General features: G+C 36.9%; 1 protein-coding gene across 2 annotated transcripts; it reads right to left on the minus strand.

Annotated features, from left to right (window-relative positions):
• Positions 1–1,116: 1,116 nt before the first annotated feature.
• Positions 1,117–12,403, minus strand: LOC103716136 (RPM1-interacting protein 4). 2 transcript variants are annotated; one of them, XM_026808125.2, is made up of 4 exons: positions 7,782–9,727; positions 2,968–3,537; positions 2,675–2,866; positions 1,117–1,482 (listed from the first exon to the last, which is right to left on the minus strand). In XM_026808125.2, exons 1-4 carry the CDS (start codon positions 7,989–7,991, stop codon positions 1,450–1,452), a joined length of 1,005 nt encoding a protein of 334 aa, XP_026663926.1. In that variant the 5' UTR covers positions 7,992–9,727; the 3' UTR covers positions 1,117–1,449. The 2 variants fall into 2 exon arrangements, with proteins under 2 accessions (XP_026663926.1, XP_008802236.1); XM_008804014.3 differs by lacking the exon at positions 7,782–9,727 and adding an exon at positions 12,059–12,403 and having other exon boundaries at positions 1,170–1,482.
• Positions 12,404–12,677: the final 274 nt, after the last annotated feature.

A 12,677-nucleotide genomic window follows, 5' to 3' on the forward strand; every position in this document is an offset into this window, starting at 1 on the left:
AATTCTCATCAATGGCATTGGTGATTGCAAGGGTGGAGAAGGACAAATGACCATAGTCCGGAAGGGAGCAAAAATAAGATGGAACTAGCAAACATGGGACGAGAACAATAATGATGTGAATTAAGTGTTTTAGGAGATCCAAAAGGTCGGCAAGCTTAATATAGCAACCTTGCTCGTGAAAATGTCGAATAACAATCATATTTCAATGTAAAACACAAACACCATCACCCCAGCAAGCTACTTCAGAATGAATGACTTGATGCTTCCAGCAAGCTTCAACCTAACATGACATTTTTAACTGAAGTACAAGAAAACCATTGCAGCATGAAAGTTATATGAAACCACAAGTCAGTCATCGCAGAAGACATCGTATTTTAAACTCCGCAAGGACAACCAATCACTTAGCCGAAAGGATTAGATTACGAATCAAAGTTAAAAAAGACATTAGTTTTTCAAAGGCAGTGATCCATTTGACAGCAAGATTAGTGGAGGAAGACTCATTATCCAGATAACCTAAAGAGAGCATCCTTTTAGAACCAAATCTTATTCCAAACAACTCATTTCACCAAGAACCTGCATGGGAAAACAGGAGCATCCTCATTTGTTTTCAGTTTACCTGCTCTGTGAACTCTGGTCAAATAAAACTTTCTTTTTGCTAAACCCAAAAAAAAGAAGTTACCTGAGAAATTACAAAATACAATGCCAAGAACTAACGACAAAATATTTTTCACAACCATACATCCTACTTATTTTCTCAGTATGTCAATGCATGACAACTGAGGCCTAATTTGATAAGAGAAAATTTTGTGCTATTAAGTTTTACATAATGCTCGGCTTGGTGGAGAAAGCTTATGACTCCCTTCAGAGGGCTACCAAAAGGTTTTACATAACCATATCACCAATCAAAAAAGGAAAATAGAAAATAAAACATTTATATAAAGCCTTCAAATTCCTTTAGATCTAAAGAATCAAAATAATGGCTATGAGTTGTCACTTTAACACAACGAAAGTTGCTCTATGTAAGAACCTTGGTTTAATGCAGATTAGGAGAAAATAATTCGAAATCTTACCCAATGACATTCAGTTTTCATAACAATGAACATGGTAAACATTATATACAACCAGAATCATCATGCATTAAAATAAGTAACACAGAAAATATAATGTGGGATACACTTGAAATCCTTAGGGTAGTGGATATAAAAACATACTAAAAGAATATGCATCATTCTTTGTATATCCAGCATTCTTTATGTCACAAACAAGAGGTAATAAATACAAGAAATGAGGATTAAAGTGTGCTTGCTTATAAATATAAGCATAATTATTATCATCAAGGCATATATGAAGAGAGAAGAACACATTTTCAGAGAGATCCATCACATAAAATAACCTTCTTTGGAGGTATTTACAGGTCCAGAGCATCATAAAATTTTTCATGAACACCAATTATTTTCCGCACCAGCCAAAGCACGAACAGCTCTGTAACAACAAATAAATAAATGGATAAACAAATAAATAAAATGTGAAAAAAGAAAAAGAATACCATTCTGAAAAGAACTATCAAGCACTAAAGGGTTTCTTCGTAATAGAAGGTCGCATAAAAAAGGAGTTACTAACAAAGAGACACACAAAATGCTCAACAGCAAATTACATAGCTACATGTTTCATTAGTTGCTAGACATAGGATTTGAAGATGGAAAAGAAGCACCAAAGATGCTTTCTGGCTGCATTTACCAAAGGCAATGTATTTTTCTATCAAAGCCTTCTGATACTACTCAGACAAGTGAAAGTGAAATATCCACAAGATCCAATTGAAGTTGATCCTTTTTGTTTGGTGCAGTGAAAGTGAAACAAGTAATGTTTCCATCAGAAGGTTCATAAATAGTTTAGAAGAGACAAGTAAATTTCTATTTCAAAATAACGTTTGGGCAATTTACTACTAATAAGCATAACACATCAACAGAAATATCACTGCAAAGCAATTTAATGAAGAGTTAGGAAATTATGGAAGATAGTGATCAATGAAAATAGAAAAGTCCGTTGCACATGGCAATTCGCTTGACACCTACTAACCTTCACTGCATATTAACCAAAAGTACCAATAATGCAAAACAACTTGACTATTGCACATTAAATAAGTTTGAAATGATTGGAAGTTAAATTCTTATTAAACATGGACAAAATTGATGCTTAAGTATAAATATCAAAAAGTTTATGCCCACAAACAGGCATTCACATGCACTGTTTACATGCAGCCGTGAATGCACTTAACAAGGCAACCTGTCAGTGACTGGCAACAAGTGCCCCATATCATGCCAAGAACTTCATGCTTCCGCCCAATCGCATGTGGCCATGCCAGCATGTAAGGCCACACACATAAAAGAATGTTTATAAGCAGTAATCTATAAATATTAGGCATTTTTAGTGCATTGCTTGCCGATTTAATAGAATACTGGCTAACCTTATTTGTACCAAGAACAAGTGGATCAGATCTACCTTACTCAAACCTCGTATTGGATACAAGTACAACCTCACATGATAGCAAAATCCACTTCAAGAATGAACTAAATTGTCTTAAAAATCATCTCATATAAAAACACAAAAGACTATCTTCTTAGATTCTAAGGCAGCTTTGCTAATATGCGCACAAGGGATGGAAGAAATCACTCACTGATGACTGGTGACTACCACCTTGATTGTGACCGTTGGGATATATTATATCATTGGAAATAACGGGAACTTTTGCTGATCCAGTCTGCTTTTCTTCCCTTACTTTGTTGAATATGTGGGTGAAACCATCAGCTGAGGAAGGATTATTTTCGTCCCACTCACCAAACTTGGGTACAGCCGATCCTTTTTCAGGCTGTCAATTCAGAAAACAATATCATATTTCTTTTATATGAATATGTGAGAACAATTAATGCTATTGCAAAACTGATGATTGGAAAGAAGATATAAGTTTACTGTTTCATCGCCTCGACCACCAGCCTTTAATCTGGATCTTCCTGCAGAGTTGGAAGTATGCCCGTGGCTACCTTCTGATGAACCCTTTCTTTCCCAGGAAGGAGAAGACGCTCCACCTCTGTTCACAGCTTTCACCTGATAATGGGGGTGAAGGGGAGAATGTTCAATGTTGTGGATGTGGTCTGATCCACCACTTGTTCTGCCTGCCCTCTTTTGCGGATCACCTGAAATAGGTCGATCCCCATAACGGTGATGAGGTGAGTCTGTGGTGGATTTCCGAGGTAGGGCATCATGATATAAAGGAGAGTCAGTAAGTTGACGATAATCATCTTCTCTGCTTGCGCGTCGCTCATCCTTGGGCTTCGGAGCTTCAGGATCAGATCCAATCCTAAATGGTGGGGCCTGAACTAGTGGAATATCTTTAGAAAATGCATCTGGGTTTTCTTGAGGATCATTGGGATTGATTAATTTCCCTCCAGCTTTACCCTTACGTGCATTGTCGAAATATTTAGTGTAAGGGGCATTTTCATCACTTTCCCAATTGCCAAATTTCGGAACATGGGCATGTTGCTGCAGTCAAATCAAACAGTACTTATGAGAAATAGAATATAATGGATATCTTCCTATTCTTGTGAAGAGATAATATTTGGCATCAAGACATGGGTTAAAGTTTTAATCCTGAAATGGCCTTTGGGTACTTCCCTATTGCAATTTGTACCACTCATAGTGCAGCAAACAATAACAAAGAGAACAGACAATCTAAGGGAGAACAGAAAAGCAGACTAGAGAACTTGAAAAAAATATATCCGAATTAACAATTTTCTTGAGGCATAAAATGCTGTAATTTCTTTGAGATTACCAAGCGGCCTATGTAGTTGAGCATACATCATCTATCTATCATCCACAAAAAGAGAATCCTTAATTACATTTAATAGCTTCTTATTTCTCTAAGTAAAAACTTTATGAAATTAACCCATTTGAGTAGACAAAATGCATATGAAAGGTGAAATTCAAGTATAGGTTTCTTCCACCAAGACAACATCTCTAAAATTCCTTCACCTAAGATATGTTGCTAACAGTATGCATTCTCATTTCTGATATATCTAGTATCCTCTATGGGAAGCTAGTTCTCACCATCCTTTCTTTCCCCAAAAGCTACAGAGCTGGCATCAAAAATGTGTTGGCGAACTGAGTGGTACACTAGGCCTTTGAGACGATGGGCCGAATGTTTGGCATGTTTGGTAGAGTTGAAGCAAGGGTCTCAAGTGATATGATGCAAGTTGACAGAGGTAATGGGCAAGGACTAAATTAATTGGACATTTTAGACATTGATATCACTTATCGGAATCCATTTATCTTGACCATCAGCCGAAGGACTTAAAGCCATTCATTGCTCTTATTTTGGTAGTTTAGTATGTAGACACCTTGTGTAATGCTTCTTACAGGAGTCACTTATTCGAATATGTGCTTATGCTATCTATGTTCAAAATTTCCAATTTACACTTCCAGATGTGAGTCTAAGAGGGGGAATTGCATGTCCTTAATTTTTCTAACCTTAAACAGCTTGACTTAAGTTAAAGAATTCCAGCTTAAAATCTCAGGCATATTTCTTCTAGAACATCTTTGGACCCTAGGCAAAGAATCTTCTTAAACATAAACAATTGTAAAATACTATTTCTTGTTTCTCATATTAACCTTCTCATTGCCTAAATTTTCAGATCATTCTATACTCTAAACTCTCATCTCTATATTTGATATCTTAATTGGCTAAGGAACTGGAACAGCCCTTGAAGTTGACACATTACTTGGGGACCAGACAATGCAATTTCTAATCTTCAAGCCTGGTATTCTCAGACTGCAAGAGGACGACTAGCACAATTTAACTGCTCAACTAAATTTAAGTGTTATATAATGTAGGCTCTATAGATCAATCAGAATTTTGTTGGGAAATAATTAAATCAACTAGGAGAGACAAAAATAATGCAGATTTCAGTTTCAGAAAGTTAAGAAAAGGGATCATACCATTCTTAAAAGGGTTGATATGAAGGGGAATAAATATTCAGGAAAATAGCAAGACTCGTAGTTAACTAAAACTTGCTCCATATTTTTCCCAAAACAGGAAAAAAAGGCATAATGATGAAGTTGCCACGTCAAATTGTGGCAGCTCATATTTTTCTCTACTTAAGAAAGTCCGCTCATTTCTGCATATTTTCACTGTCCGGACAAATGGTTGTCTCATTCCTTCTCCAAACATCATCAATTCTCTCATGACTATTGTATTAGAAATCCTTTCAATATCCCCTCACCATTATAATATACAACAATATATATGTTTCCTGTACCTAAAATTGCTTCATACACCCATTCAAAATTCTTAATGCCCCATGCCCCACACTCATACAAACAAGTTCATTCTATTTTAAATAGATGACAATATTGAAGCAACCAACACCTGATTTTCCAGTCATGCCATCTCAATCTGTGCAAGCATGTGTGTGCCTCAGAGAGAGAGAGAGAGAGAGAGAGAGAGAGAGAGAGAGAGAGAGAATTTAGGTGGATCTCACTAATCAATGTTGGTAAAGATCTTCTAATATCACGAGATTTATCTAGAACTTAATATTATTTTCCTGAGAGTGACTTGTATTAGAAGTGAGTTTGCATGATCTAAGAGTAAACAATTGGAATTTAAAGGTTCAAATCAAGCGAAGCTGTTTGTATCTTGCAAGTTTCCAACTAGAGAAAAAAATCAGCAAGTTTAACAAGTCAAAGATTCAGAGGAGATTAAGGTTTTAAAACTCGGTTTTGGTTTTGGTTTCTATTCCCTACGTAGAATGTTCATTTCTGCTGTTTTGGTGGTTTTGGTAGTTACACTCCAAGTTTTGAAGTTTTGGCCAGAAAAGTCAGATAACATTTCAAAACCGAAAAATAAGGAAAAAAAAAGGAATTAAGGCAAGTTATTTCACATCATTTTATTGTGCCTTTTTGTTACCTGGGATTGTGACTTACAAGGCTTGGGTAGATTCAGGCAGAAACAGGACTATATTGAAGCTTAATGCATTAAGTAGCTTAGAATAATGTCCTACTCCATTAAGTACGAATGCCAAACATCACTTAGTCGAGCATAAATTAACACATATACAAAAGTATATAATTAATTGCACACCTATGTAGTACCACAGGAGTGAAAAATTAGTAACCTATCTAAACAAGAAAAATCAATCTAAACATAATCTATTTTAATGACCAATGTAAGCCAAACAAAGGACCACATAAGTAAGAAAGCATTTTATTTCATTCCTTTTATTTTACCATTTTTATTATATTCTGAAAAGGTAAACATTTAAGCAAGAAAAAGATCACATCAACACATTATTTCTTTTAGGATTTTTTGCGTATATACCCTTACAAGTATAGCTTATTTATATTTGCCCTCAATCAAAACTTATCCATTTTGGCCAAAGTGGATCAGTTTTAGCCAAGATTCTAAATACTGATGTCAAACCTCGTATCTTTCTTCATCGGAATCATACGATATATGGCATCGATGTGCATAACGCAACAGACAACATAACAAAAAAAAAAAAAATTACTAGTACTATCAGTACGGTTGGTAAAATACCATTGCTATGCACTGTATGGATTGGTATGGCTGGTACATAACGGTATAGAAGGTTTCAGTGGACCAGTGCTGGTTTTTCATATGAATGGTACAATGCTGACGATACTATGCCGAACCTACCAGTTTTCTAATCCATGGTTTCAACTAGAACTGAAAACCTTATAAGAGATTATTGGAAGAAAAAATAAATATGCAAGGGAAAAAAACATACTGAGTTTTGAAAGATGTGAGTCAGGGTTTTGAGAGAGAAGAGAGAGCTAGGCATGGGTTAAGATAGCTTAAAAGGAAACTCTAATGGTCATAGGGCTGCAAAAATAAAGAGTACACATAGTGGGGACAGGGGGATGTAAGAATTTACATTCATCACAAACACTTTGAAGGGCCAAGTAATGTGGATAAGGATAAAATGGTGACCTCTCCCACCTCAGAACAAAAAAAACTTGGACACCTTATTGTCAACAGTATCTCACCATCAAATTTTAGATTTGCCTTTCAACTTTACTTTCTTTTAAAATCTTCTTAGCTACTAGGTTTATATAATTTACCATTTCTTTTTATTATAGAGAACAATATGGTTATAGGGTGAATAGCATTAAAAAATTCAAGCCAGGGGTTCAATTGGAGTAGTAATCGGGCTTCCCTTTTGTCTGAGATCAATAAACGTTTGGTTAAAATATCTAGGAAAGATTGTGGCAATACTAAGCCAACTATGATCATGTCCCAATGCATTATGACACAATAGAAAGCAATGGGGGTCCATCTCATTTCAGCTTTTAAAAGACAATGACTCAATTTTGATAATCTAGTCCAAGAGTGATGGTAGCCTTTTGTTATGAGAGGTGATGTTACTGAGGTTGTTGCATGACTGGCTCATGCATGACAAGCTTTCACTCAAAACAGTGTTCTCAAAAAAAGGTTGCAATATGCAGGCAGTCAAAGGCCACGTATGCAGTACACTGGCTGCATATGCAGGAGCACATGTGGTTAGTATTTTTTTGACTGTAAAATAAAATAAAATACATTAAGTACAACAAAAGCAACAAAATGATAGTAATGTTTTTTTTGGAAAAACAATATCAATATTAGTAACAAAAACAACTAATAATTAGTGGTTATTATTTAGTATTTAATTCTAATAACAATAGTTACTGCTGCCGCTAAGTTCCAAACTGAGGTTGGAGCGTAGTTGGCTGACCTTGAGGTCAGTGGGAACCGAGCTAAACCGGCTGGCCGACATTTGGAGAGGCTGGTCTCCTCCAGATTGGCCTGCAAAATGTTTGCTTGTTGGAGAGTTTCCGGCGGAAGACCTTCCGATGCCTAAGTCAGAATAGAGAGACAACAATATGGAAGAGAGAGATTTCAACAGGCTGTAATTCTCTGTGAATAATATTGCATGATATCGCATTACGCACCCGAGGTCCCCCGAATCACCCCTTTATATAGAGGAGTCAATTTTGTTATTACCTAGGTTGGCATGATGTGCACCAATCCCCAGGCAGCGGCTAGTAGTATGGCTTCGGTGTGGGCGACATACAGTACTGATCGTACATCGAATGCAGAGCTGCCATTACAGCCAGTTGTTATCACAACAGCCGGTTGCAAGGACTATCAGTCCTTGTCGGCACGTGTCGATTGGCTCTTTGGTCAGAGGTAAAGTTATTCATCTCGGTCGGTTGGCTCCTCGATTGGGGCCGAAGTTGCCTACCTCGATTTGTACCAAGGTAGTCGAGGTTGATCTGGTCCGAGATAGAGGTGTCCAATATTTCTCCTATCAATTACAATATAATTGAAACCTATATTCAGCCTAAGTATCAGTTTGAACATGCTCCATCTCCACATGCCCATATACAAGTGGGCATATACTTGGCCCACGCAATGCCAAGTGGGCCACATATGCAGTTGTATAAAGTTACTTGAGCGACATATATAGATGCACATTGCTAAGCGGACTAACTTTCATCCCATAACCGATATGATCACATAATAACCGCATATACACAATGCAGCGCAATCAAGGGACTAGATCTGCATATGTAGGCATCATGCACTGCATTTCAAACACTATTCAGAAAAGAAAATTCTTAAGCCCAATTAAACCCCTTAATGCAGAAGTTTAACAAGTTTAACCTGAATAAAAAGATCCCACATAACGGTAACCATAGCAAAGTGACTTTGATAGATGGATCTGATATGACATGAACAGAATCATCAATCTCCTAACTTCTGAAAAAGTTGTCACTAAAGATCTAAGACGATATCGCAGAAATGGAAGGAAATCACACTAAAACCAATGCTTTGGTAAAGAGATGTAGAAAGTTGTATTAATTAACACGATATTAAACTTATGTAGAACACTGAAGGGACAGAAGAATGACATAGAGATTTTTTGAAAAAATGACAGCAATGACAAAGAACCATAGTTTTAAAAATTGTCCATCGAAACCTCTATAGCAGTTCCAGACCAAAAATGATATGCTGCATCACAATGGCACTATATGGTGCTTGGATATGAAGCCAATTTATTGGGCAAAAACCAGCTATAGTGGCTGCTACAATGCAAGTTCCCAAAGTAGGTGATGCATTCCATAGCAGGTTGGATTGGTTTCCAATTGGCCTGGTCAAACATGGTTAAGGCATGGATCAGTCTAGTTATTTTGTGCCCAAATTGAATGGAGCATGAGAGAGAAGAGGAGAGAGAGAGAAGTGAATTATATTATATTATTGTGGACATCATCCTTCTATTATTGATGCCGTATGCTTTTAGACACCTTTATTTTATGGTTGATGTTATGTGATTGTGGACAATTATATCTTATGAATGATGTTATTACATTTCGTGGATGATGATATTTCTCATTAAACTATGGACCTTTACTTTTATGGATGTTGACATGATATCATGATGTTAGGCGGATGATGTTATATAGTTTTTTTGATTTTATCATTTTGCTGCACAATGTTAATTTAAAGTATTAATTTTTACTGCCTAAAAAGAAAAAATATTGATGTATTTTAGTAGCCTACTTTGGATGCATAACACCTGCTATAGCAGCTACTATCTGCTATGAATTCCTCCAGCCACTAAGCCCACTATCTGCTTTTTAATACATTGTAAAGAAAATATTTGGATATATAAATAGACAGATCAAATATAAAGGTTATTCCTTGATATGATAATTGATAAAAGGAGTTATAGCAAAGAAAGAATATGTGGTGTTGAATATACGGAAAAAGCTAATGATTTAGTAAACTGAGAGGTAATTTGGTTGGAAGTAAGAAACAAAGATGTATACCAAGGATACATCAAAATTGTAGAGAAAATGATAAGCAATGATAGCAGTTTGGAAGTGAATCTTAATTTAAGTTGGGCTTCTACTAAATGTTTGCACACTACAGTTCCTTACACTAGTCTTACATGACCTCAATATTCAGAAGGTTGTAACATAGAGAATGATCTTTGCAAATAAAACTGCATCAATTGATAAGACAAGGAAACAGTTAAATGAATTGGTGAGGTGATGTGACATTTATTGGCACATCTTCATCTTAAGAACATCCTAACTTCATTTATCCTAAATAAACTTCACATGAACCGTAAAGAAGAGAATTAGTGATATTAAGATCTAATAATACATTATAAATCCGTCCATGCTACAGGAGGAGTTAAATGATCTAATATAAGATAGGATTTAGATGAAACATCCGCAAACTCAAAGACGTGACTTCAGCTTAGATTCAATCCATGTGAAGCTTTCAGAACATAAAGAAAAGAATTCGAATCCTATGAATGAAACTTATCGAAGACAACACTAAGAGAACTTTAAAAAGGATCCTAATTGATAGTTTTTTGTTGCATACTGTTGCTTCATGCCCCAGAAATAAAACCCACCAACCCCCCCCCCCCCCCCCCCCCCCCCCCCCACACACACACACACACTCCCACCCCCAAAAAGAAAAGAGAATAGAAGGTGAAACTAAACACAGAATAGTACAAGGGAATTTAATATTTTATTAGAACTAAGTCAAATGCACAAATTTCATATTCATGCAAAGCAATATCGCTCAAAATATCAACTATCAACTATAGGAGCATTCATTTGATATTTCTGTACACCTTGCACTTTGAAGAAATACTAAACATAACTAACACAGAAAGTCAGGATAGACCTAAGCCCAGATGCTTGAGGATTCCTCAAAGACTATGATTCTGAGTGATGAAAGCAAAGAAGAGAAGAAAGTAAACAACATAAAAGAAAGTAGATGAGACTATGCTAGCACACTCCTTGAACTTTCTGATTTACCACAACATGTTTCTTATAAAATGTAAAGTGTTTCTCTCTTGAGAGAGTGGGGGAAATTGTAACATGAATAACATCTACACATCCACATGTCTGAATATGATAGTAAGGGAGGAAACGATATCGATGCATGGGACAACAACTCAAAAGAATCTTGATTGTCCTCTCTTCAAGAAAGCGTTTCAAACCAAACAGGAGTTTGCAACATCAAGATAAAAAGGAGAACAGGATATCACCAAATGTTAAACCTCCAAATTCCTCATGTCCCATAATCCAAAACCAAAATTTGTATTCAAGAAATCATTAAATGTGGGTTAAAGAGAAAACAACACAAAGTGAAAGAGATTGTCAAAAGAGGCGGAAACACATGATCAAATTCATGTCTCCATCTTCCAAAAACGAAATCCAAAATGATTACATAGAAAGACTATTACCACTTATCAGCACATCACCCTGAGATCAACCCAAACAAAACTCTTCAATTTTTAGCCCTTATCCTCATCCCAACATACGAAAGCCAAAACCAGATCCAAGCACTGACAGAAATATAACTAGGTGCACAGGAACCCACTTGCCATAACAATTATCTCGCCATCCAAAAATACCATCTTCACCAAATTAACGCCCAAACCAACCCAAAGCACACCAACACTTATTCCTGCAGCTGTTTCAATCCCAATAAGGAAAGAAGCACAAATATCATAGGTATCCAATTCAACTAGGAAAACATTCATTCCATAAAAAAACAAAAACTGAAATCTCCATAAACTCCTCTAAAGAAAATCACTATAAACAAATGAAAAAAAGGAGAAAAGAAAAAAAAATGTCAGACCCATTCAAAATTCCCAGTCCCCAACACCTTCAAATAACAAGACAACATAAACCCCACTCCAAACCTTCGCTTCACCCCCATGAGAACTAAAATCTCCACAAAATACTGTGGAACTTATCACCATAGAGGTACCAAATCCATGAAATAACTGAATTTTTAAAAAGTAAATCCACATGGAACACCAAGAAAAACGCACCACGTCTTACACAAAATAGCAAAAAAGGCAATTAATTCTCAGACAAAACACTCAAAGATCGCATCATTCTCATTTCCCGCACATGTAAGCAACGAAATGAAACAAAACGACATCTAGAGATACCCATTAGAAGCCCAATAACTCACCGCCATGTCGACGCTCCCAGATCCCAAAAGAGGAAAAATTCCCCAAAAGGGTAAAAAAGGCGCCCCCTTTCCGCTACCGGGCGCCTCCTCGCCCCTCCTTTTCCCGAACCGGGGAGGGGAATTGCTCGAAAAGATGAGAGATTTTTGGTCTGGGAGCCGGCGGCGAAGTGGCCCCTTGGAGAGAAGGGAGAGGAGGATTAAAGGAAAAATGATAATCCGAGAAAAAGAAAGAAGAGAGGTGATGAGAAGAAGAGAAGAACATTGACCGACGCCACCGGTCATGTTTGACCTTTCGGACGTCTCCCTCCTCCTTTCCACAGCGCTCCGTATACTCTACTCCGACTGCTGGTTACCGTTTTACCGTTTTCATTTCCACACCTTCGATTTTCCACTTGCAATGAGAGAGAGAGGGGGAGGAAGAGAGAGAATAAGAATAATGTTTTGAAAATTTTGTGAGAATTCTTTTACTTTTTTTTTTTTTTTTGCTAAAGAAAAGGGGAAGGGGGGAGGAAGGGACAAGCCCTCCCCCGCATAGGAGCCCCGACCACTGGGCCCCCACCCCGCCAGGAGAATGTTCGATGCGGGTAGACCGAGTCGTGTGTTGGGCACCCCGACCTAT

The sequence above is a fragment of the Phoenix dactylifera genome, chromosome 9, assembly GCF_009389715.1.
Source record: "Phoenix dactylifera cultivar Barhee BC4 chromosome 9, palm_55x_up_171113_PBpolish2nd_filt_p, whole genome shotgun sequence".
In the NCBI taxonomy this organism is placed as follows: Eukaryota; Viridiplantae; Streptophyta; class Magnoliopsida; order Arecales; family Arecaceae; genus Phoenix; species Phoenix dactylifera.

Coding starts and splice junctions, on each gene's coding strand:
- LOC103716136 (XM_008804014.3), bottom strand. CDS start 12,340: ATGACCGGTGGCGTCGGTCAATGTTCTTCTCTTCTTCTCATCACCTCT. Junction 3,538..12,058: donor CTGGGAGCGTCGACATGGCG/GTGAGTTATTGG, acceptor ATTTGACTGCAG/CAACATGCCCATGTTCCGAA. Junction 2,867..2,967: donor GTGGTCGAGGCGATGAAACA/GTAAACTTATAT, acceptor CTGAATTGACAG/CCTGAAAAAGGATCGGCTGT.